The sequence below is a fragment of the Gouania willdenowi genome, chromosome 13 (genome assembly GCF_900634775.1).
Source record: "Gouania willdenowi chromosome 13, fGouWil2.1, whole genome shotgun sequence".
Lineage (NCBI taxonomy): Eukaryota > Metazoa > Chordata > Actinopteri > Blenniiformes > Gobiesocidae > Gouania > Gouania willdenowi.
The window spans coordinates 2,617,431-2,643,681 of NC_041056.1; the positions used below are offsets into that span (position 1 = coordinate 2,617,431).

At 43.7% G+C, this 26,251-nt stretch overlaps 1 protein-coding gene across 5 annotated transcripts in view; it reads left to right on the forward strand.

The window, feature by feature from the left end:
• Positions 1-26,251, forward strand: part of ltbp4 (latent transforming growth factor beta binding protein 4) — a 32,534-nt gene that overhangs the window by 2,387 nt on the left and 3,896 nt on the right. The window contains exons 2-31 of one of the 5 annotated variants that reach the window (XM_028465110.1): positions 1,861-1,907; positions 2,087-2,216; positions 2,359-2,540; positions 11,186-11,371; positions 12,387-12,463; positions 12,535-12,708; positions 13,197-13,299; positions 15,655-15,714; positions 15,886-16,008; positions 16,149-16,325; positions 16,797-17,039; positions 17,215-17,433; positions 17,753-17,980; positions 18,338-18,481; positions 18,665-18,793; positions 18,876-18,989; positions 19,181-19,300; positions 19,577-19,696; positions 19,956-20,069; positions 20,154-20,273; positions 20,362-20,481; positions 20,560-20,685; positions 21,130-21,255; positions 21,335-21,457; positions 21,759-21,887; positions 21,962-22,108; positions 23,448-23,771; positions 23,845-23,916; positions 23,992-24,120; positions 24,252-24,392. In XM_028465110.1, coding sequence (XP_028320911.1) covers positions 1,861-1,907; positions 2,087-2,216; positions 2,359-2,540; positions 11,186-11,371; positions 12,387-12,463; positions 12,535-12,708; positions 13,197-13,299; positions 15,655-15,714; positions 15,886-16,008; positions 16,149-16,325; positions 16,797-17,039; positions 17,215-17,433; positions 17,753-17,980; positions 18,338-18,481; positions 18,665-18,793; positions 18,876-18,989; positions 19,181-19,300; positions 19,577-19,696; positions 19,956-20,069; positions 20,154-20,273; positions 20,362-20,481; positions 20,560-20,685; positions 21,130-21,255; positions 21,335-21,457; positions 21,759-21,887; positions 21,962-22,108; positions 23,448-23,771; positions 23,845-23,916; positions 23,992-24,120; positions 24,252-24,392 — 4,247 coding nt within the window. Of the gene's footprint in view, positions 1-1,860; positions 1,908-2,086; positions 2,217-2,358; positions 2,541-6,305; positions 6,834-11,185; positions 11,372-12,386; positions 12,464-12,534; positions 12,709-13,196; positions 13,300-15,654; positions 15,715-15,885; positions 16,009-16,148; positions 16,326-16,796; positions 17,040-17,214; positions 17,434-17,752; positions 17,981-18,337; positions 18,482-18,664; positions 18,794-18,875; positions 18,990-19,180; positions 19,301-19,576; positions 19,697-19,955; positions 20,070-20,153; positions 20,274-20,361; positions 20,482-20,559; positions 20,686-21,129; positions 21,256-21,334; positions 21,458-21,758; positions 21,888-21,961; positions 22,109-23,447; positions 23,772-23,844; positions 23,917-23,991; positions 24,121-24,251; positions 24,393-26,251 lie in introns of those variants that run through there. The other 4 variants (XM_028465106.1, XM_028465108.1, XM_028465109.1 and 1 more) reach the window with 4 other exon arrangements.

Genomic DNA, 26,251 nt, shown 5'->3' on the forward strand with positions numbered 1-26,251 from the left:
CAGGCATGTGCACAGGTCTTACAGTAAACAGTCACATGAACGGAAAGTAAATAAATAATCGTGTCACAGTTGGAGTGTGGGTATTTGACAGTGAAAGCCTCATTTTTTCTCAAAGAAATTAGATATTTATGTTTGTTTTAGTGGTAAGCACCGATTTTATTAACAAACCAATGATAATGTCAACATCAGATCACGCAAGAGACCCATCAGATCTATTTATATAATCCATGTATCAAAGATAAGGATAATCCACGTTATTGTACAGAAAAAGGAATGTTTCAACAATGTATTCCTTTATAACGGTCCTCTGCTCCCTTTCCCTCCATCATGGATCACAGTTCTCACTGTTACAGTTAAAGCTGCATTCTTCAGAGCTACAGCTGCTGCAGCAGGAAATGAAGAACGCTGCTGGTAAACCACACTATGTGACCAAACCCGACCTGTCCCGACCCGTCAGGGTTGGGTCGGGTATCCGTCCTCTAGTCACAGTATCAGCTGTGTTCAGGTGATAAACAGTTGATGCCCCCGCGGCGGTTGGCTGATGGCTGCAGTTACACTAACCACCGTGGTGTCATTATGGAGTCTGATTTATACATTCTGCCTTATGCTCCTTTAACTCACTGACCAAACGACTAACTACCTAGTTATAACAGTCATGGTTAGTAATCCCACTTCTAACTAGTTGTAATATTTAGTAATCTCACTAATAACTAGCTCTAACAGTTGTAATCTCACTCCAAACTAGTTTTAATGGTTAATAGTCCAACACCTAACTAGGGCTGTTCATTACCACGAATCTGACGATATGATTCACAATTTGCATGTCACAATATATTCCAATACTAAACAATACAATATATGAAATAAATAACTTGTGAGAAGAAGTAAATTGTAACCAACTGTAATTCAGTCAGGATGACTTTAGTCAAATGGCTTTATTTAGCACGTATTTTAGATTTGGAGGTAAAGCTCTGTTCTGGGACCCCTGTGGAAAGCCCGGAGCAAAAGGAGCTCCGTTCGCTTTTCTGTGAGCTACATAGAGAGGCATAAGCAGAGAGAGCGGTCAGCATGACCCCCTGGAACAGAAGCACAAATGTTTAGATCTATGGCAACAAAAGACAGTGTTTAAGGAGCTGGGGGTGTGGAGGTGGGGGGTTGAGAGGCGTTTGCAGACGAGGCATGCGGAAGTAGGCGTGTTGCAGTGGTTTAAATGCAGCATTGAGACAAACTCTAACCAATGGAAAGCATAGAACATGATTAGCTGGATGATTAATTGATTAGGGGATGGATGCTGTCAGTTGTTAACAGCTACTGACAAATGAAGGGGCTGGACAAGCTGGACTTCCGTGCCTGCCTCAATTTCAAATACAAATATCAAAAACAAGTGGTATGTTCATCAAAGTGTCAAATTATATATTTTTTAAAAGTTTAACTTTTGCTTCTAAAACAGATTCTGATTCTGTTAAGTTCTTCAATTCTTTAATAAAAAGTAACTATATTCATCTATCAAAGTGACCGGTATGTTTTATGAAAATAAAGCTAAAAGTCATTGAGGAGTGAGTAGTTTAACAATGTCTGATGGTGCGTTCGCTGACACCTAGTGACTGGGAGTTTACGTGCCATACAGATATTAGCTACATTAAATGTGTTTTTTTGTTTCTTTGTTAAAAACATGATTGAAAAAAAGCGATTTTGACATTTTTGAGATTGATACGATAATTTTACTGTAAAATATTGCAATATATTGCCAAATCAATAGTTTTCTTACACACTTACTCCTGATTGGTTAAATCTCTTCGTGCTGCATTCAGGTGTTGCTCGTATTTTCCAAACTGGCCCTAACAGTGTCTCTCTGCGCAGTTCTGATGCTGAAGGTGTGGGAATGAAAACCTGGAGGCGGAGCAAAGGTTTGTTTCCTCTTTCTGTCCCAATCGTCTTCATCATTCATTATTATTATTATTATTATTATTATTATTATAATAATAATAATAATAACAATAATTCCATGTCCACCACTAGAGGGAGACAGAGCTCTGCCTGGAGCTTCATCATTGACTAATGTTTCACTGTGTTTCCACTGATACAGGTGTGCTCACAACTGGTTTCTATGGCAACCACCATCAGGCCAACATTGTGAACAACTCCATCAGTGCAATGGAGGCTCCGCCCCCTCAGGGGAGGAGGAGGAGTGATGGACACAAGATGCTGACAGCGAGGTAACAAAACATCATTAACAACACGTCTGTTTATTGATCATATCCTGTGTGTGTGTGTGTGTGTGTGTGTGTGTGTGTGTGTGTGTGTGTGTGTGTGTGTGTGTGTGTGCGTGTGTGCGTGTGTGCGTGTGTGTGTCCTCAGTGTGAGGGAGGTGCAGGCTCTGCTGCTGAGGAAGACTCTTCTCCAATCAGGACGAGGAGACAAGATTTCTGCTTTGCTGATGAAGCACATGGAGAAGGAGAAGAAACGGTCCAACCTCTGGTCCAGGGTCCAGATCCAGGTCCCCTCAGACAGAGGATGGACCACGGCAGCGCCCCCTACAGGTCAGTAACACTCTAGTCCAGTGGTTCTCTTATTTTTGTACAGGTGAACTTTCCCCTTCACCCATTTCCTCCAAAATAATCCTGACAAAATAACAAATTTTCAAATGTTTGAACCAACGGAACAGGTAACATCATATTTCATTATCAATCAAAAACTAAATTAAACAAATCATATGCATGAAAAACAAATGTAAAAGTGCAGTAGTCAAAAATACAGGAAATAGAGAAACATTGTTTACAATCTGTGACAAAAAGCTTAAGAAAACAAAAAAGGAAATTCAGTGCACGTTAACTTAAAATTAAAATTATAAAACTAAATTGAAATTAAACTAATCACTTGCATGAAAACCAAATTTAAAAGTATTGGTTAATGACTAATAGTTAATAAAACACAATCTGTGGCAAATCTGTGGTCATTTTAAATCATTATTTTCACACTTTAGTTCCACGTTACATTTAGTTCCTGGTCCATATCTAATGCAGTCTAATAGTTTAATGCTCTTTAAATGTCTGCTACATTTTTAGGCTCTCATTATTACTTTCTTTGTGTGTAGGCGTTTAGTTTAGTGTGTTTAGTTAAACACTTGGCATGAAATGTAAAAGTTTGTCGAGCCCCCGCTGTCATACCTCTACTCCCCACCAGGGGGCGTGCCCCACACTTTGAGAAGCCCTGTATGTCCTGTCGTCTAAGGACTTTTTGTGTCCCTGGTGTTGCAGACGTTGTTGTTGTGTATTTTTGTGTTGGTATTTTCCGTGTGTGATAACAGAGGAGTGTGGAGGTGATTGGGTTGACATTGTGTTGACGTTGTGTTAAAACGGCTGTAGGACGGCGCACGGTTGTTGTTTCTGCGTGTTTGTCCATGAGCTCACTTCCTGTTGGAGAGCAGACGTGTTTTTATGAGCTCATGGTTCACAATGTGACTGCACAACACAACACTACATGGTAACGTACATGTGAGTATTTTCGTACCTCAGTTTGACCTTCATCAGATCACCTGGGAGTACTCTGAGCTACTGGCCTGTGATTGGCTGATGGCACGTGGAGCAGGTCAGCTTAACAAAGACAGGAAGTGTTTGCAGTGCTAATCGATGGGACAGCTTTATCTGCAGCTGACAGAAAGGGGTGGAGCTTCACGCAGAGTGATGCATGTGTCGTGGTATGTGTGTGAATACAGCCACGCTGTGGGGTTAATGTAAACACACACACACACACGTGTTCATAGTGACTCACATAGTGGGTTAGTAAACCTTCTGTAAACCAGTAAAACCAACAAGTCAGTAAATCAGGTTCAGGTGGAAACCAGGAGGAAAGGACCTCCACTCTCAAGAGAACTTGGACATTCTAAGGTGAATGTATGTGGTGTCTCATCTTCGTCAGAAGTCACCAATTAGTCTTTGTGAGGAGTCGTCGACTCGTCTTCATTCGAGGTCGTGAACTCATCGTTAGAAGTCACTTCAAAGTCTTTGTCAATTAGTCTTCATCAAAAGTCGTCGATTAATCTTCGTGATAAGTCGTTGACTCATCTTCATCAGATGTGGTTGATAATTCTTTGTCATTAATCGTTGATTAGTTTTCAACAGACGTTATCGATAAGTCTTTGCGAGAAGTTGGCGACTCGTCTTTGCTAAAAGTTCTCATTTCGTCTTTGCAAAAAGTCATCGACATGTCTTCATCCGAGGTCGTGAACTCGTTTTGGTCAGAAGTCATCATATAGTCTTTGTCAATTAGTCTTCATCAGAAGTCTTTGTGAGAAGTCGTCAATTAGTTTTTGTGCGGACTTGTCGTTTCCTCTTTGTGAGAAGTCGTTGATTAGTCTGCATCTGAGGTTGTGAACTCATCTTTGTCAAAAGGCACTGATTAGTCTTTGTCAATTATGGCACGTTCACACCAAACACGTCCAAAGCGTCAACAGCATCAGGTTTACATATGCAATATATGGTGGACGCACTTCTTAGGATCGTCAGAGGTTCCACGGTGCGTCCCGCGCCTCTTGTGCGGCGTGTTTTGAAGATTTTCGTGCATCAGACGCTTTTGACGTGCGTCCGGTGTCTCCAACGCCGCCGTCGCTGGAGTTGAATTGTTCAACTTCTGGGGCATATTGCTGCTCGTCGACCAATCAGGAGCGTTTCCCAACCGTGACATATTCAGAATAATGAGAAGAAGAAAAAAGGCGACAACAGATGGACAGGCTCTCCTGCTGGAATAGAGCGCCTGTAGTTGGGGTCCTGGTAGGAGATGCGAGCGCCGATGCGGGTCACCAGGTTGTCAAACTGGGAACGGGAGAGACGGAAGTAGCGCTGAAAGCGATTGTTGTGCGAGCGCAGCTCTGGTGAATCCAGAAACGGCGCCAAGGCGCAAATAAATCCAAGCCACTGGATAATGTAGAACAGTCGGAGGCGGCGTGTTCAGCAAGGAACTCCAAACTTTATTCTCCATTCACCCACACGTCTCTATAACCCTCTGACATCACAGTGCACACACTCAGTCACCTTCTCAACACAATGTTCCACCACTTAACAGTCACTGGGTGAATTATGAACGTAACTGATTGCCACAATATCATCCATTGTATGAACACCACTGGCAACAGAAAAGCCCCTCCCCTCGACGCGCTCTCTTCCCAACTTTTTTGGAGACGCATCCTGAGCATCTTCGAAACTGGTGACAAACGTCTGTATTCAATGAGCACAAGCATCCAACTACGTCCGTGAGGCACAATTTTGTCGCCCAAAATGCGTTAGGTGTGAACGTACCATTAGTCTTCATCAAAAGTAATCGATTAATCTTGGTGACAAGTCATTGACTTGTCTTCATCCGAGGTCATGAACTAGTCTTCATCAGAAGTCGTTGATAATACGTTGTCAGAAGTTGTCGATTAGTCTTTGCTAGAAATCGGCAACTCGTCGTTGCAAAAAGTTCTCGACTCGTCTTTGCTAGAAGTCGTCGATTCATCTTCGCGCAAATGTTAAATGGACTTAATTTATATAGCTCTTTATCCCAACACTGGAGTAGTCCCAAAGCACTTTACATATCAGCTCATTTACCCATTCGTACTCACATTCACAACCAGCCATACCAGCCTGTCATTGCCCGATCCCGTTAGATCTCAGAAGCAAAGCAGGTCTGGTCCTGGTTAGTAGATGATGGAGACCACTGAGAATTCCGGGTGCCACAGTGGGGTGGCAGTCACCCCATTGGTATCTGTCATTCTGTCTTTGGGCAAGACACTTCACCCACATTGCCTTGTATGAATGTAGTGTGTGAGTGAGTGTTGGTGGTGGTCGGAGGGGCCGATGGCGCACTACGGCAGCCTCGTTTCTGTCAGTTTGCCCCAGGGCAGCTGTGGCTACAATCGTAGTTTACCCCCACTAAGTGTGGAGTGAAAGAATAATGCCTTAATTCTGTAAAGTGACTTTGTGTCTATGAGAAAGCGCTATATAAAATCGATGCATTATTATTATTATTATTACCAGTGGGCCATGCAAGGCGCTAGTCAACCACTGGGGAGCCACTTAGGGTTCAGTGTCTTTCCCAAGGACACTTTGACACATAGACAACTATAGACTGGAATTGTACCCCAAACCTCTCGATCAGAAGACGACCCCTCTACCACCTGAGTTCCCGTTTGCTTCGGATGAAGTCATCGACAAGGCTCATGGCTCCTCCTCTTCAACTCCCTCTCCACCATATGTGACCATCCATAAACCAGTAAAACCAACCTGTCAGTAAATGCGTTTCTTTGGTAAAGCAGTGGGTGAGTGAGTTAATGAGTGAACCAGTACGAGATGGGAGGAGGTGTGAGGACAGAGAGAGAGAGTGGTCGGTGGTGTTCTCTCGCTCCGTACAAGCTGAAGGATTTGATTCCTGTGAAACATTTAGTTTGGATCTGAGCCCAGAGCTGCACGCTGCTCCCATTACTGGAGAGGAGGAGGAGGAGGAGGAGGAGGAGGAGGAGGAAGACTTTCCTGTTTTCACTTCACCTCGGTCTCAGTGCGATGCAGCGCAGCGAGGAACTCTGACACTAAACATGCTGCCTCACATCTGCTCAGCCTTCATCCTCATCTTCCTCTGCTGCCTCCTGCCTGCTGAAGGCCAGAGGGGAACATCAGGAACATCTGTAAGGACCCCGGGAGTAGGAACATCTAGAGGAGAAGAGGAGAACATCCAAGTGACGTTCACGCCGACCGTCTGTAGGATTCACTGCATCAATGATCGATGCTCCAACCACTGCCAGAAGAGCAACATGACCACGGTTTACAGCAGAGGGGGGGGAGGAGGAGGCTTCAGAGTGTGTGAGTCATGCACACACACACACACACACAGAGGTACAAACATTTACTGTACACATACACACTGCACACCTCAGCATGATGTTCTGGCAGTCAGCTGAGGTCAGAGCTCAACAGGTGGAGATGTTCATCATGTTTATTCACTTTTGTTTAATAAATACACAACAAAGTAAACAGAGAGGAGGTAAAGAGCAACATAAGGAGTGAGCAAGGGATCAGACTGTAAATCCCACTACTGAGTATATACTGTTTACTACATACTACAGTATAGTGGCAGAAATGGGGAACATAGTTCACACTGGAAAACAAAGAGTATGACAAATCTTGAATGTGGTTAAATTGGCCAAAGAGAGGTTAAAAGTAACAATAATGGTCCACATATGTGACATTAGGTAGAAATGTGCTGGGAAGAGTTTTTGCAGTGGTGGCCTACTGGTTATACTGTAGAACTGGGCTTGTAACAGGGGGGTTGAAAGTTCAAATCCACTGTGGGCCATCACTGTGGGACCTTGAGCAAGTCCCTACACCTAATTGCTTCTTGGACTCTCTTGAAAAAGAGATTATTAATCTCAATGAGACTTTTCTGGTTAAATAAAGGTTCATTTTTTTTTTTTTTTTTTTAAGTGCTGTAAAACGTCTTTAAAGTGGAAAAAAAGTGCAGAAAAGTCATTGAAATGTTATGTAGAAGAGTCAAAAATGGGAGTAATGTAGCTTTATATTTTGTGTATTTTTGTAGTTGTCCTGTGTATTTCTTTAGTCGTTTTGTACATTTTTGTGTCAATTTTGTTGTCAACTTGTGTCTCTTTTTGTGTGGTTTTCTTATTTTGTCATCATTTTGTGCTTTTTTGCTGTTCTTGTGTATATTTTGCTGGTTTGTTATTATTTTCAGGGATTTCAATCTGGAAAAGTTGCTCCCTCAGGTTTAAATGAAAGAAGTAGCGACTTGTGTTCTGATCATTCTTCTATGTTTTTATGAGAGTCTTTCTAAGAACCGTGAGAAGTTTGGAAAGTATGACACTGTTTAAAACTCAAAGAATAACAAAACCTCAATGTTTCACTAATAATCCCATCATTTCCTGAGGAAGACGTCGTCGTTTCAGGACTTTTGGCAGAAGGTTCTGCAGTCTTTGTTTCGGCACAAATACTTTGAGTTCTCAGTGGATTTGATGTTTTCTGCGTCTCAAAGCGTCGTGTGTGTGTGTGTGTGTGTGTGTGTGTGTGTGTGTGTGTGTGTGTGTGTGTGTGTGTGTGTGTGTGTGTGTGTGTGTGTGTGTGTGTGTGTGTGTGTGTGTGTGTGTGTGTGTGTGTGTGTGTGTGTGTGTGTGTGTGTGTGTGTGTGTGTGTGTGTGCGTGTGTTACCGTGTACGTAGCGTGACGTGATGAGAACAGATGTTTGTCCAGAGGGACCATCCTCCAACGTGTGTGTGTGTGTGTGTGTGTGTGTGTGTGTGTGTGTGTGTGTGTGTGTGTGTGTGTGTGTGTGTGTGTGTGTGTGTGTGTGTGTGTGTGTGTGTGTGTGTGTGTGTGTGTGTGTGTGTGTGTGTGTGTAAAACGAAGGACTTCATGGAGCGTTTCACAGCTTCCAAAAACGTCCCTATTCATCACAGATTCATGACAGAAGGTTGTTTGTGTCCCATGGTGGTCCAACGTGGACCCCAACACACTCTCTGTGAGTTAGTCCAGGTCCTCATACGACCAAAGTCCTCACAAGGGCCTTTAAAACCCTGGCTGACCAGAACCTCACCCTCTGCACAGATAAACGTATCAGAGAGAAGCCTCGGATTTAGAGCTGCAGGACGAGCCCTGATGTTTCCTGACAACACGTGCGTGTGTGTGCGTGTGTGTTCGTGTGTGATGAAAGCCACATGTTAGCGCTGCTGCTGCTTCTTTCCTCGCATCGTCCAGATGTGACGCACGTTGATACACAAACTTGTCTCGTATAAACTTAACTTTTATGTCATGTTTATGTTTGTCCATGTTAGAGCGTCACTACTTTCCTCTTATCATCAGTCTGAACATCAAAACATCTTCTTCTCTAGATCAGTGGTTCTCCATTTTTTTTTGGCTCTGGTCCCCTTTTTGTCCGACTTCAACATTTTGCTTAGAAAACATACGTCCCCCCATTTGAGAAACACTGCTCTAGATCATGTAAACACGGATGTGCTGATTCATGTGAAAATAAAGCTCACGGGCCGAGGGCCCAAGTCACAACAAAACCACAACATAAATAATAGATAAAATGAATCAATGAAAAGGTTACACAAACAAACACTAGTAAAAACACACAAAACAACTGTAATGATACAAGTTATGATGAACTATGGCAGGGCCCGCGGAACGTCTCCGCGCTGAATAGCACGAACCACATTCCCGAGAATTCAGTCAAATGACTCGGTTCCACCAAGTAAAAAAAGATCTCAGAGAGGCTGTAGACATCCGCTCATAGAATATTCATGTCAAATGGTACCCCCATGGTGTCAATGATTCAGTTACACCAACTGTCACAATATTTGACTCACAAATAAATGAGAAAATGACTTTAATGGAAATTGCCGAAAAAAGTCAAATTGTGTGAGGCATAATCGTCATCTACGTTGAATTACCTTTGAAACGATATATCACATGACTATGTTACCATAAATTTGGAAATTACCGGAAAATGGGGGGTGGGCGGGGGCTCACGGTAATTTCCAAAATTAAAAAAAGAGCTTTAAGTGTCTCATCATATTCATTCATAGAGTATTCATACCAAACTGCATTCTGATCTAACGAGAACTAACGGAGGAGTAGTAATTAGAAAAAAGGGGTCCCCCGGTCGCCCTGTGACACGTACGGAGTAATAGGCCCCATTTATATATTATATGTGTCAATGATTTGGTACCAACGTCTCATAATATTTGACTCGCATATAAATGAGAAATCTATTTTTGGTTTTTTTTTAGCTACGTGCGTCGATGCGTACACATCCATAGATTATAGCTACCAAATTTCAGCCCGATTCGTTCACAAATAATAGAGTGATTTTAACTAGTGTCGTCAACAACAACAACAACAACAACAACAACAACAACAACAACAACAACAACAACAACAACAACAACAACAACAACAACAACAACAACAACAACAACAACAACAACAACAACAACAACAACAACAACAACAACAACAACAACAACAACAACAACAACAACATGAGGGTGTTTTGAGGGCTGTAGTCCAGCCTAAAAATTACCCAAAAAAGGCAGAAAACAAGAAACAAAATGACAACATAGATTAAAAATAACTCCAAAAAGGTGAGTTTCCTTATTTTTTACCTGAAAACACTTCCTCTGCATGCAGACGTTCAGAAGGAATATGAAACGGCCGCTGCACAGACTGTCAGGAACAGCCCAGAACGATGTGGAGGAGACGTTGTTGGTGCGTGGTAAAGTGTGTTCATGACAGAGAGCGTACCATGTGACTCTGAAGGCCTCCGAGGTGTTGGTGTTTTGAAAGTGAAACCTTTCCTGTCATTGTTAGTGGAGCAGAGGAAGGAAACCGTCCTAGTGTTCCGTGCGGGAGCAGAAACAGTTTCTATAACCTCTGAGGTGCTTCATCTTTTCCATCAGTGAAACATGATGTTTCCCACGGTTCCTCCTTCAAATTCACATTTTCAAAGGAAAACCTGTTGGAAACTGAAGGATTTGGTGTGTTTTGATCATCTTTGTCATCCTCCAGCCTTTGCTTTTATCGACACATGGTTCAGTGGCCTGTTGTAGGTAGTTTACAGGTTCTCCCTCAGAGTTCGGCCTCTGGTTTCCTCCTTTCTGACACTTTTATTACAGTTTATCTGCTGCTGGTATTTAGTTTACGTTTGGACCCTAATACCCCCTCCCACCCCCCCACCCCCCACACACACACACACACACACACACACACACACACACAGAGACACACACACACACAGACAGACACACACACACACAGACAAACACACACACGGACTGGGCGAGTTTTCTGCTGGAGATAAACATGCAATGATCCGATGATGCAATGGTTAGAAACGCCACAGGAAGCAGAAAGGTGCTCAGTGGGATTTTCAGTTTAAAACTCCAAAGTCCAGAGTTTGTGACTCGTAAAGTTTTAGTGTTATTTGAACCAGGCACACGCACGTGCTGTCCTCCAACAGTCCTCGAGGCCTGCTGTACTGCAGCGTTTGCAGCTCAGTTGTTTTCTAATGTGTGTGTGTGTGTGTGTGTGTGTGTGTGTGTGTGTGTGTGTGTGTGTGTGTGTGTGTGTGTGTGTGTGTGTGTGTGTGTGTGTGTGTGTGTGTGTGTGTGTGTGTGTGTGTGTGTGTGTGTGTGTGTTTCCAGTCCTCTGCCCCCTCATGTGTAAGAACGGAGGTGTTTGTCTGCAGACCGATCGATGTCTCTGTCCTCCAAACTACACCGGAAAGTTCTGCCACATTCCCGCCCAAGCCCCGCCCTCCACCCCCTCTACAACCAATCAGGAGTTTTCTGAGTTTGTCCTGCCGCTCCAGCAGAGCCGGGACACAAAAGGTGATCCTGACCTTTGACCCCATGAGGAAGGAAACTGATTCATGTCCAGTCTGGTCTGCTAGGTTTTTCTTTCTTTACTGATTTTTTGACATGACCTATCAGACAGCATGTGGGGCGGAGCATAAATGGGTTAAACTGTCGCAACACAAATAAGTTACAGGGGGGAAATGATCAAAATGAAGCAAAAATGAATGAAAAACAGTAGAAATGGGGAGAAAAGATTGAACACATTGTCAGAAAGTAGCATAAATGGGTAAGAAGTGATAAAAAATGGTCCAAAAGTTACGAAAACTTTGCAAGAAAAGAGTTAAAAGTAACTAAAAATGGGTAAAAAGCACTCACAAGAGGCAAATAAGGAGAAAATAAGGTGTATGTAATGTCAAAATTTGAAATAGAGCAGAAATGTGGAACAGAAAGAGACAAAAAGTAGGGAAAAAAGGAAACAAGTAGTATTTATAAGGCAAAAAGAAGTTTTTTTGGATGAAAAAATGACCAAAAAAAATGGGGGCAAAAAGGAGCTAAAATCTGGAAAAAGAGTAAAAAAAATTTTAAAACGGGCAAAAATGAGAAAAAGGAAGTTGCAAAATGACCACAGAAAAAGGTAAAATGGGTGAAAAAGTTTCCCCTTTTAAGGTTTTCAAGGGAAATAATAATTAAAATGAAGACATAAAGAGCCACATGTTGAGTATCACTGATTTAATAACAGCTTTATATTATTATATATTATTATTATTATTATATTAAATATTTGCAAATCTATGTAGTGGTTTGATCTGGACACAAAATGTCCCAATCCTGCCCTGGGTGTATCACTTTATGTGGTCATCAGTTTACCTGGTGACTCCCACAGTATGATACAGTGATGCGTTCATGTGTCACAGTCACTAGATAACATGATCACTAGTTGGGCCATAACACGAGCAGCACTTTCAGCCACAAGATGACACGATGACCAGTGATGCTGTAACACCCACTGGTACCAGTGTGTGAGAACCCTCTTTGTGGTGGTGTGCAGCCTCTGGTCCGTCCACGGTGAAGGTCCGTGTGCAGCATCCTCCTGAGGCCCACGTCAACATCCACCGAGTGATGAAGGTGAGGAGGAGCAAAAGGGGGCGGGGCCTCCACCTGTTTATCACAGCTTCTAATCCTGCTCCTCGTCCCAGGTCTCTGATCAGAGCCCAAACCTACACACACCACCATCACCATCATCATCATCATCATCTTCATCATCATCATCAGCAGGAAGTGGAATCCTGGCTCAGACGATCAGAGGAGGCGGGACTTATACTCAGCACTCAGGGTTTAAATATTGTTTTAGAGACGTGAGAGATGGACAGGTGAGAACACACATACACACACACACACACACAGAGTTTACACACACATTACACACATGCACACAAATGGCCCACAGACTTTGGTCTTAAAAAATTCTGAATTTTTTGCCAATTGTTCCTTAATTGTTTTTAACGATTATTTAATTATAGTCACACTGTAAACTTTGGTTTATTTCACCACTCGTGAATATTGAAAATCCTTTAGATGAGGTCATTGTAGCTTTACTCTGTGTCTGATAATCATTTATTGTTTATTAGTTTTTCACTCGTGACATAAGATTAAAAAATCATCATTATTATAACAGAAAAATTACTTCAAAAACACACACAATGACAACAGAATGGAGAAACATGTTTAGAAGGAATGTCAGAGAAACATAAATGCAAAAAAAAAAGCCACACAAAACGACCTTTGTTGTAATTTAATGCTGTGTGTGTGTGTGTGTGTGTGTGTGTGTGCGTGTGTGTGTGTGTGTGTGTGTGTGTAGTGCAGCTCTCCTCTTCCTGGTCTAAGGAGCAGAGAAATGTGCTGCAAAGGCATCGGGAAAGCCTGGGGCATCACTGACTGTGTGCTGTGTGCGGATAACACAGGTACACACACACACACGCATTCACAGATACACACACACACAGATTCAGGCTGTTTTATACAAACTCATTGTGACGAAGCTCCTGAGGTATGCAGAGTGTGTGTCAGGCTTCACGTGGGTCTGTAAACATTGATTTAACCTCACACACACACACACACACACAAGTCGCTACTTCTTTGATTAAAACCTGAGGGAGCAACTTTTCCAGATTGAAATCCCTGAAAATAATAACAAACCAGCTAAATATACACAAGAAACAGCAAAAACGCACAAAATGACGACAAAATTAGAAAACTACACAACAAGAGACACAAGTTGACAACAAAATTGACACAAAAATATACAAAACGACTAAAGAAATACACAGGACAACTACAAAAATACACAAAATATAAAGAAGGTAATTGCAAAGATGACAACAAAAATAAAAAAAACAACATAAATATGCATCATGAATCTAAAGACAGAAAATAATGGATACAAAAATGCACACAAATACAAAAAGACAAAGATAAAAGAATCACCAAACATTCCATATTTTAACCTATATTCATCACTTTTTCTTGCCATATTTTTGCTACTTTTAATGCATTTTGCTACATTACTCACATTTTTGCCTCTTTTACATAACAATTCAATGACTTTTCTGCACTTTTTTTCCATTTTCAAGACATTTTACAGCACTTAAAAAAAAAAATTAACCTTTATTTAACCAGAAAAGTCTCATTGAGATTAATAATCTCTTTTTCAAAAGAGTCCAAGAAGCAAATAGGTGTAGGAACTTGCTCAAGGTTCCACAGTGATGGCCCACAGTGGATTTTTCAAGTTTCAGAGGACTTCTTGGACCTATGCTATGGATCTAGATAATTATATCCTGGATTAATTTCCATTAGCGGGCTTCACCTAACCAAACATTCCCTGTCAGAGAGAAGCTGTCCTATGAAGGTCGATATCAACACGCTATTTTAAGCCAAGTGATTTCAGCCTCGGTACGTGCACGCTCACATAAAATGGGTGGAGATTGCAGCGTCTGAACAATCAATGGAGAACCTGGCAGAGTGAGCGTCTTCACAGGAGGAACAGCTAATGATCTTAAACAAATATAATTCATTTAAATCCATGATGACAGTGAAGAGCAACAGTGTTAGTGCAGCGCACAAGGAGGCGGAGCTTTTATACTCGTTCAGATTAGATCCACTTCATAACCTGGTCCATACCAGGTTAGGTGTTGCTAAGTTTAAAATGATGAATAATTAAAATTCACAATTCAGACCAAAAACAACCCTGTTACAGAAAAGGCAGCAATGAAAGAAGCCAGACAGGAAGCTGCTGACACTGTTTATTCAAAACGGACAGTTTCCCTTTCAGCACACACGTTTTTTATCACACACACACTAGGATGAGAGCACATTGTTTCACTGTCTGTAGTATGTTCCTGCTGATACGGTCAGCCTCACTATAGCATATGAATTAATTAGATAATTAATGACTTCACCCGTCCACGCATACGAAGACACAGGCTTCATCAGCTGACTATAGATCAGTCCATCAGATATAAATCTATATGTTTCCTAAAGGATGTCATCAGTAAATGAAAGGATTGTATTGATGTCTAAATATTCTCTCTCCTGTCAGCGTCAGATCAGATCCACACAGTGACGTGTTCACACATCACCTTTTATCAGACAGCTCGCTTTTTAAGAAAACTGATTAGTCAGGAGGCGGGACTTTAGCACTCGCTAAGATCCTAGCTAGAACAAAACCTGCTCCCAACCAGGCTAGTCGTTCAGCCTAAGTTACCATGGTGATTTAGCTCCGTAAGACGTTAGCGTGCTTTGTAACATAGGCCCCTTACGTTCATCTCTTCACACTTAGCTCAGGTGTGTTAATACCTTGTGGGGACATTGGGGTGTTTATGAGGACCACAACGTCACATGCTGACGTCTCATGTTTAGGTGCAAACTACGACCAATGGGAATGCAAACATGATTAATGGGATGAATGAGGACATGGAATTACTTAAATATTATTAATATTAAAAATATATAATAATAATAATAATCATCATAATAATAATCATAATAATAATAATCATAATAATTTGAAAGATATATGATAATAATGTAAATAACACAACAATATTATTATAAATAATAATAATGAACCCTAAGTTGCTCCCAGTGGTCGACTAGTGCCTTGCATGTCAGTCCTGTCCCACTGGTGTGTGAATGTGAGAGTGATTGGGTGAATGAGGTGATGTGTAAAGCGCTTTGAGACTGTTTCAGTGGTGATAAAGCTCTATATAAAATCAAGTCCATTTACCATTTAATGATGCTCTGATGTGTTTAAATTACAGCTCAGAGTAACAGCAGCTGTCCTGTGGGCTTTGAACCGTCCAATGGGATGCAGTGTGTCGGTGAGTCGTAAACAAACAGATGCAAAAAAGATACTCTCTGTTAATGTGTGTGTGTGTGTGTGTGTGTGTGTGTGTGTGTGTGTGTGTGTGTGTGTGTGTGTGTGTGTGTGTGTGTGTGTGTGTGTGTGTGTGTGTGTGTGTGTGTGTGTGTGTGTGTGTGTGTGTGTGTAGATATCAACGAGTGCCTCCTGTCGTCGCGCTGTGAGAACGGTCTGTGTGTGAACACGAGGGGGAGCTTCAGCTGTGTGTGTCAGTCAGGGTTTATCCTGGACGCCACGCGTGGAGTTTGCGTTTGTGCGTAATACAAACACACACAATTATCATTTTTGTTCACATGTTTAAGACTTGATGTTTTTCATCTGTACACGTTCACATAACTAAGAATCATGACGTTGTTGTGCATGTGTGCGTGCGGTGCTCCGTGTCCTCTTCAGCTCAGACTGTGATCTCAGAGGTCAAAGGTCAGTGCCACCGGATCCTGGGGGCCGGCTCCGGTCCAACCTCCTGTTCTCTGCCCATCCTGAAGAACATCACCAAACAGATCTGCTGCTGCAGCCGCGTGGGGAAGGCCTGGGGGGCCGACTGTCAGCGCTGCCCCTACTTTGGATCAGGTTTGTTTCACACTCCTCCCACTAGGGGGCGGCGTTCACACGCTGTCTCACACTCCTCCCACTAGAGGGCGTTGTTCACACGCTGTCTCACACTCCTCCCACTAGGGGGCGGCGTTCACACACTGTCTCATAGTCCTCCCACTAGGGGGCGGCGTTCACACGCTGTCTCACACTCCTCCCACTAGGGGGCGGCGTTCACACGCTGTCTCACACTCCTCCCACTAGGGGGCGGCGTTCACACACTGTCTCATAGTCCTCCCACTAGGGGGCGGCGTTCACACGCTGTCTCACACTCCTCCCACTAGGGGGCGGCACTCACACGTTGTCTCACACTCCTCCCACTAGGGGGCGGCGCTCACACCCTGTCTCACACTCCTCCCAGTCGGGGGCGGTGCTCACACGCTGTCTCACGCTCCTCCTACTAGGGGGCGGCGTTCACACGCTCCTACCAAACTCTCTGTCGTTCTACAGCCTCCTTCAAGGAGATCTGTCCTGCTGGTCCTGGGTACCATTACTCTGCCTCAGCGCTCCAGTTTAACCAGCGGGTCAGTGAGCATCTCGGCAGCCGAGGAGCTCAGCTGGTGACGGCTGCTCACCGGGGAAACCAAAACAACCAGCAGAACCACCATCATAACCAAGATCACTTCGGTAACCAGGGTTACCACAGTAACCATCCTAATCATAGCAGCCAGTCTAACCACACTGATAACTATGGTAATCGTCGACCCAGAACACTTTTGATCAACATTCATGACTAATTGTATTTGTTTTTGTTATTTTGTGTATTTTTCTGTCACCCACAGATTGAGAAACTCAGATGTGAAGGTTTTGAACACTTTTCTGGGTTTTGCTCACAGTCAGTTTTTTGATGTTGCTTTTGGTGCTCCAGGTTCTGCTTCTGAACCCAAACCCTCCTCAGGGAGCTCCTCCTCAATCTCTAGCTCCTCCTCCTCCAGCTCCTCCTCCAGTGCTGCGTTTGTCCCTCGTCAGCGTAATCCATCTGCAGGCTCCTCCCACTCCATTACCACGGGAACCCAGAATGTACGGGTGAACCCACAGAGCCGCCCAGGATCCGATCGTTCGTACCCCGCGACCAGCAGCAGCCAAGGTAACATCTGATTCACTCTCCATATAAGGATGTTTGTTAGCTAAACGTTAGCATTGTTTGTTAGCTACATGGATGTATAACATCATTCAAGGCTAAATGTAGCTGTGATCATCTAAAGTAGTAACACTCCATCACTAGATTAGCTAACACAGTCACAGGACTACAAACATCATAGACAGGACTACAAAGATTATAGACAGGACTACAAACATCATAGACAGGACTACAAGGATCATAGACAGGACTACAAAGATTATAGACAGGACTTGTTTATTGGTCTGTTTGGATAGAATCAGTCGTCCATATGTTTCTGCTCCAGGTTCTGCTTCTGGACCCAAACCCTCCTCAGGGAGCTCCTCCTCCAACTCCTCCTCCTCTAGCGCTTCCTCTAGCTCCACCTCCTCCAGTGCTACATTTGTTCCTCGTCAGCGCAATCCGTCTGCAGGCTCCTCCCACTCCGTTACCATGGGAACCCAGAATGTACGGGTGAACCCACAGAGCCGCCCGGGGTCCGATCGTTCGTACCCCGTGACCAGCAGCAGCCAAGGTAACATCTGATTCACCCTCCATATAAGGACGTTTGTTAGCTAAACGTTAGCATTGTTTGTTAGCTACATGGATGTATAACATCATTCAAGACTAAATGTAGCTGTGATCATCCAAAGTAGTAACACTCCATCACTAGATTAGCTAACACAGTCACAGGACTACAAAGATTATAGACAGGACTACAAAGATTATAGACAGGACTACAAAGATGGAAGGAGACAAGACAACAAATATGAAGGAGGCAGGACTAAAAGGATAACGCAGACAGAACTACAAATATGAAAAAGATAGAACTACAAACATGGAGGAGACAGGACTACTTTCCTGTTCATGATGAGGTCTGTGGTGTCTTTAGGAACTCGGACCTCCATTACTTCTTCTGAGCAGCCGACAGTCAGCAAGGACCCAGCACAGCCAATCAGCAGCGGGGGCGGAACCAGACTCAGAGAGGCGGTCCAACCTCCTGTTAGTGCCACGACTCGACCAATCAGAGCCCAGGGTGAGTTATAACTAACAGACACAGACGAGAACCAATCAATGACTTCACCCACCAGTGTGTGTGTGTGTGTGTGTGTGTGTGTGTGTGTGTGTGTGTGTGTGTGTGTGTGTGTGTGTGTGTGTGTGTGTGTGTGTGTGTGTGTGTGTGTGTGTGTGTGTGTGTGTGTGTGTGTTGTTGTGGCAGTGCGGGGTGTGTGTACAAGCAGACCAGGTGTGTGTGGTCGGGGTCGTTGTGTGGACCAGCTCGGAGGGAAACACACGTGTGTGTGTGATCAGGGATTCAAGCTCAACGCTCAACACACACACTGCCAAGGTGAGAGTGTGTGTGTGTGCGCTGTCTCTGCTCTGATTGGAGGGGATGAGCCACCTGACGTCCCGTGTGCTCCTGTCCTCAGATGACGACGAGTGTGTGAGGAGTGTGTGTATCAACGCACACTGCCACAACACACTAGGCAGCTACAGGTGTGTGTGTCACCATGGTTACCGACTCAACGGCACCACCTGCACAGGTACACACACTCACAGCGGCGGGTGTGTGTGTGTGACTGATGACTGATGTGTGTGTGTGTGTGTGTGTGTGTGTGTGTGTGTGTGTGTGTGTGTGTGTGTGTGTGTGTGTGTGTGTGTGTGTGTGTGTGTGTGTGTGTGTGTGTGTGTGTGTGTGTGTGTGTGTGTGTGTGTGTGTGTGTGTGTGTGTCAGACATAGACGAGTGTTTGGATCCACTTCAGTGTCCAGGACAGGAGTGTGTGAACTCTCAAGGATCATACCGCTGTGTGTCCTGTAGGCCGGGGTTTGGACTGCTCAACAGGATCTGTACAGGTAACACACACACTCACCTGCACTGCTAACACACACATACACACTTTTACAGGTAAAACACACACCTATGCAGGTAACACATATGGTGAAGTTGATTGTTTGTAAGTGCTTGTGTGTGTGTGTGTGTGTGTGTGTGTGTGTGTGTGTGTGTGTGTGTGTGTGTGTGTGTGTGTGTGTGTGTGTGTGTGTGTGTGTGTGTGTGTGTGTGTGTGTGTGTGTGTGTGTGTGTGTGTGTGTGTGTGCGTGCGCGTGCGTGTGCGTGTGTGTGTGTGTCAGACATAGACGAGTGTTTGGATCCACTTCAGTGTCCAGGACAGGAGTGTGTGAACTCTCAAGGATCATACCGCTGTGTGTCCTGTAGGCCGGGGTTTGGACTGCTCAACAGGATCTGTACAGGTAACACACACACTCACCTGCACTGCTAACGCACACATACACACTTTTACAGGTAAAACACACACCTATGCAGGTAACACATATGGTGAAGTTGATTGTTTGTAAGTGCTTGTGTGTGTGTGTGTGTGTGTGTGTGTGTGTGTGTGTGTGTGTGTGTGTGTGTGTGTGTGTGTGTGTGTGTGTGTGTGTGTGTGTGTGTGTGTGTGTGTGTGTGTGTGTGTGTGTGTGTGTGTGTGTGTGTGTGCGTGTGTGTGTGTAGACATTGATGAGTGTCGTCACTCGACTTGCACCAACGGTCACTGTGAGAACACACCTGGAAGCTACAGCTGCATCTGTCTCCATGGATACAAGCTACACAACAACACCTGCGCAGGTAATACACACACACACACACCTGTACAAGTAACACACACAAAAATGCACAGGTTTGTGAGTCACAGTGTGTGTGTGCTTCCAGATGTGGACGAGTGTGCGGATCCGTCTCAGTGTCCCGGGCAGATGTGTGTGAACTCTGTGGGCTCGTACAGGTGTGTGTCGTGTCAGAGCGGATACACACTGATTAACAGACGCTGCACAGGTATGAAGCTGAAGTTTACACATGGCCCCTGAACGCCCCGCCGCTCACACCTCTGTGTGTGTGTGTGTGTGTGTGTGTGTGTGTGTAGATGTAGACGAATGTGAGGACTCCACTTCCTGTCCTGGTCAGCAGTGCACAAACACAGTGGGTTCATATCTCTGTGTCGGCTGTTCTCAGGGATATCACAGTGTGAACGGAGCTTGCACAGGTACACACACACTCACACACACACACACACACGTGGCTAGCTGTGTAAGTCATTTTATGTGCTGTGTGTGTTTTGCAGACATAGACGAGTGCGCGAGCGTTGGGGCGTGTGAGGCAGAGCGTGTGTGTGTGAACGTCATGGGCTCGTTTAGGTGTGACTGTCCATCTGGGTTTCGAACATCTGGCTTTGGGAGGCAGTGCAGAGGTGAGTTTAACCCTTGCTGTCGTCCGTTCAAAACTCAGGGATACAACAACAAGGAAATCATCGCAAGTAGTCCTATAAAGACTCACATACAAAAGGTAAAAGACACTGGACTACAAAGAGATGTAGAGTAAGGACTACAAAGATGTAGGAGGAGTAAGGACTACAAACATCAAAGTAAAGTAAGAACTACAAACATCAAAGTAGAGTAAGGCCTACAAAGATGGAGGATGAATAAGGACCACAAACATCAAAGTAGAGTAAGGACTACAAACATCAAAGTAGTGTAAGGCCTACAAAGATGGAGGAGGAGTAAGGACTACAAAAGTTCCAGGTTCCGAGTTATCTGAAACGCAGCATAAGATGGATAAATTGGACTAATTAGAAATACAGCAATGGAGGAAACTTTACTAATAATGATGAGGAGACTTCCTGTGTGTGTCACAGACATAAACGAGTGTTTGGAGGGAAACTTCTGCTTCTCCAGAGGAGAGTGTGTGAACACACACGGCTCGTACACGTGTGTGTGTTCAGAAGGATTCAGGCTGAGCCGCAACCAGACGGCGTGTGAGGGTGAGACACCACATGCACAGATGTCCGCACACGCCACCCGCCGAGCCAATCATATGCTCTGTGTGTGTGTGTGTTACAGATGTGGATGAGTGCAGTAAAGTGGGTGTGTGCTCAGACGGTCGCTGTGTGAACACTGAGGGATCATTCAGGTGTGAGTGTGAAACTGGATTCATCAGCAACCCAGAGAGGACGACCTGCCTCGGTACACACACACACATACACACACACACACACGCACACACACACACGCACACACACACACTGCAGGTCCCAGCTTAACTGATGTTCTGTTCTAACTGGTGTGTGTTAACTGATGACTGACTCTAAGCACAGCCAGTTAACATTCAGACTCAGTCACCAATTAACACTGTTGTTTGTGTTTTTTTGCCTGATAGTGTGTCTTTGTTGTTGTTTTATGTTGTTTAGTGTGTTTTCTGTAAATTAATTGTAGTGTAATTTTTGTGGTCGTAATGTTGACTCATGTGTTTGTTGTGCGTCCTCAGACGTGGACGAGTGTGGGTCCTCGGGCGGTTCCGTGTGCGGCACGCAGCGCTGTGAGAACACAATCGGCTCGTACCGCTGCCTCACTTCCTGTGAGCCAGGCTATCATGTGACAAGTGGGCGGTGCTCAGGTGAGTGTGACAGAGCCACAGGTGTGTGCGCGTGCGTGTGTGTGTCAATAATACTAGGTGTTTGTGAGTCTCAGACGTGGACGAGTGTGCAACGACGCCGCCGGCCTGTGGCTCAGCGCGCTGCGTCAACGTCCCGGGCTCCTTTCTGTGTGTGTGCGACCGCGACTCACACGAGTATGAGCCAATGAGGAGAGAGTGTGTGAGGACCCGCCCACTACCGGGTACTACCCACACACCACAGAGACAGACACACAAAAACAAAAACACAAAAACAAATACAGAGGCAGACACACAAAAATAACAACAATAACAGAAATACAAGAAGAGATGCTTTTATTTTGAAATGTGGGGATGTTGGATTTTTAGTTGGAAACCGATGCTACGTACTTAGTTTACCTCTGTACTGAGATTATAACCCTAAGCCTAACATAATCCAATAAACAAATAAAACATGTGTCCGTTCACTTTGAAAACAAAAATAAACAAAAATGAATTTTTTATTTTGCAAAAATTTATTTTTTGGTCGTGCTCAAGTGCGCGCATGCCTATATACAATCTCAGTACGATGTGAACTCAGTACATGACACCGTCCCAGGACCACTTTACATTCAGTTCCCAATGCATCATGGGACTCCAAAAAACATATAAGTTACAGGGAAAATACACAAAAGGACAACAGAAATGCACAAAATGCCTCACAAAGAGTAAGACAACAACAAACACACAGAATGACAGAAAAAGTGTGTTAGTTAGAGTGAGTAGTACTTTAGGATGAGTAGTACGTTAGCATGAGTAGTACGTTATCACGAGTAGTACGTTATCACGAGTAGTACGTTAGCACGAGTAGTACGTTAGCACGAGTAGTACGTTAGCATGAGTAGTACGTTAGTACGAGTAGTACGTTAGCATGAGTAGTACGTTAGTACGAGTAGTACGTTAGCATGAGTAGTACGTTAGTACGAGTAGTACGTTAGTACGAGTAGTACGTTAGTGTGACTAGTACGTTAGTGTGACTAGTACGTTAGTGTGACTAGTAGTACGTTAGTACGAGTAGTACGTTAGTACGAGTAGTATGTTAGGATGATTAGTACGTTCGTACGAGGAGTACGTTAGTACGAGTAGTACGTTAGTGTGACTAGTACGTTAGTGTGACTAGTAGTACGTTAGTACGAGTAGTACGTTAGGATGATTAGTACGTTAGTACGAGTAGTACGTTAGAATAATTAGTACGTTAGTGTTAGTAGTACGTTAGTGTGAGTAGTACGTTAGTGAGAGTAGTACGTTAGTGAGAGTAGTACGTTAGGAAGTGTAGTACGTTAGTATGAGTAATACGTTAGTGTGAGTAATACGTTAGGATGTCATTTACAACATAGCTCTGGTCCCGACCAGCATTAGTTATCATGATGATTTACCTGGTAAGAAGTTATTGTAGTACAGCACACACTGATGAGGGAAAATCCAGTTTCGTAGTACAGGGCCTACATGTCTCTTTAATGTAAACACAGCACGGGAACTTCCTTAGCAGAGAAACACTCACAGGTTCACTTTATCGTCTTACAGAGAGAGTCCAGAACCCCTCCTCTTTCTTCCACACCCCGGGGTCACCCCCCCTTCACCCAGGGTCACCCCCCGTCCACCCGGCCTCACCCCACGTCCACCCTGCGTCCCCTCATCGCCCGGCGTCACCCCCCCTCCACCCTGCGTCCCCTCATCACCCAGCTTACTCCCTCCTCCCCCCCCTGAGGGACTGCTACTTCCAGCTGCGTGACGGCGTGTCCTGCAGTCTGTTGGCGTCCAACAGCAGCCAGCAGGAGTGCTGCTGCACGGTGGGGGAGGGGTGGGGCCTCAACTGTCAGTACCTCACCTGTCCACAGATGCACACAGGTACCACACAGACGCACACACACACACACACACACACTCAGACACCCACAGTGACTCTGTCCTCTGTGTCTAGCTGAGTTCCTGAGTCTGTGTCCCAGTGGGAGAGGATACGTGACTGAAGGGGGCGGAGCCTACAGCTACAGAGGTCTGAATACACATACACACAGTTTTTGTGTATTTAGGTGTGTTTACAGGTGTGTATGTGTGTGTTTCCCTGCAGACGTGGATGAGTGTAAGCTCTTCCAGCCTGAGGTGTGTAAAAATGGCGTGTGCGTCAACAACATTCCTGGCTACAGCTGTTACTGCTCCACGGGCTTCGTATACAACAGCTCTCTGCTGGAGTGTGTAGGTGTGTGTGTGTGTGTGTGTGTGTGTGTGTGTGTGTGTGTGTGTGTGTGTGTGTGTGTGTGTGTGTGTGTCCTCTGACCATGCACAGCGCCCCCTGTCTGCAGCTCGCTGACTGACTCTGCTTTCTGTCAGACCACGACGAGTGCGAGGAGGAGAGCTGCGTGGGCGGGGCCTGCATCAACACGGCCGGCTCCTACTACTGCAGCTGCCCCCCCCCTCTGGTCCTCGATGACACACAACGCAACTGCGTCAACTTGTCACAACTCACCGTCGGTACGAATCATCACATGTTCAGACAGCTATAATTTTACAAGCAGTTGTCATTGTGATGAAATGATGAAGATGATGATTCAATGTTATTTATTTATACTGCACCAATTACAACAATAAGACATCTCATAGCACACGTCACAAAATATAAATTTAAGGAAAAAAAACAACAATTCCCTTTAAACAGGAAGAACATCAGAGGTTATACTGGGAACCACAGATCATGTGATGTGCTGTGATTGGCTTTAAAGCCAGACTGAAAGCTCTCGTATAAACTGTTCCTATGTACGTGGTCACATAGTTGACCTGTAATGACTTTTTCCAAGGATTTTGGAAACAAAAGGACGGCTTTGTAAGAAGAGGTTTAGTGATGTGTTGATCCAGTTCACCTTATTAGTGCTAATCAGTGGAAAAACATATTTAAACAGTGGAGTTGGGATCGGACCTTAGAGACAGGTTGTTGGTTTAGAACACATGTATCAAACTCATGGCCCGGGGGCCCTATCCAGCCCTTTGGAGCATCAAATTAGGCCCGCAGGAGTAAGTAAAAATGACAGACAAAACATGAATCATTGTACAAGGATGTCCAGAAGCGTAGGCGGCAGGTGGAATCGAATACTGCTCTCCTTCTGACCGCTTTCTACTCTTAAACATGTTCATAAATGATTCCTTACCCCTTTAGCACCGAAAGAATATCTGTAATATTATGTGAATATCTGTAAAAGTCAGCTTTTCTATTCTCTCTAAACATTTCCCCAATAATATAATAAATCTTAACATTCACAACATTACTGAATTCAACTAAATTAAATAAACATTATCTTTAAGAAAGATTCAACAAAGAAAAGAGTCGCTGGTAAGAATAATTCACAGACCAAATTTGTAAAAAAAAAATGATTATGAAGATGTTTTTAATTCTTTTGAAGATGTATTTAGTTTTTTTTTTTTTTTTTTTTAATCAATGATCAATATCATCATGAATCATGAACTTAAAGTCCTGCGTCCAGGGTACTGGGTTACGAAAATTACAAATGTAAGGGTATATGTTAGATGTTAGATAAATATTAATGTGAAATATTACAACTAAATATATGACCAAAACAACTACAAACAAACCACACAAAAATAATGTTATTCATGCAGATATGTTCCAGTGCCAGACAGTATTCTACAGAGGACTACTAACAGACCACACCCCCATACTACTGCTATACTATAAGTTGGTACATTTTCAAATGAAAAGAGGTAAACTGATAATGTCGCTGAATTATTTATCATCATTACCATGGATACCAGATTTCAACTTGTAAATGCGTCATGCAAACAAAACTAGGTGAGAAGATTCACTCAACTCCTGATACGATTTGATTCACGATTTATTTTACAAAATGATACTGTAGACAAATGATGACTGAAAAATATTGTTGTTCGAAAAAAAAAAAAAACTGTACTATTTTTTTTTTATCTTTCATTGTCAAAAGAATCCCTTCATAAACTATGCAAAACAATGCAATTTAATTAAAAATAAATCCTGAAATAAATATATAAATAAATAATACAAATGAAGACAAAGCCTATTCATTTAAATTCTGGCTCTATAGTAAACAATGCAAAACTGCATAATAGTTCCTTTTCTTTTTAAAAGTGCAACTGAAATGTATTTTGTGCCCATATCAAAGAAATAAATAATATAATAATAATAATAAATAAACCAACTACGGCTTTCATTCTCTCTCTCTCGCTCTCTTGTTTCTCTCTTTCCTCTCTGTGACCCTTTGACCTTGGATTTCACACGTTCTTTCTTTCTCACTTCTTTCATTTTGTCTTGGTGAAGCCAAAATGCTTCCACACTTCTGTTTTAA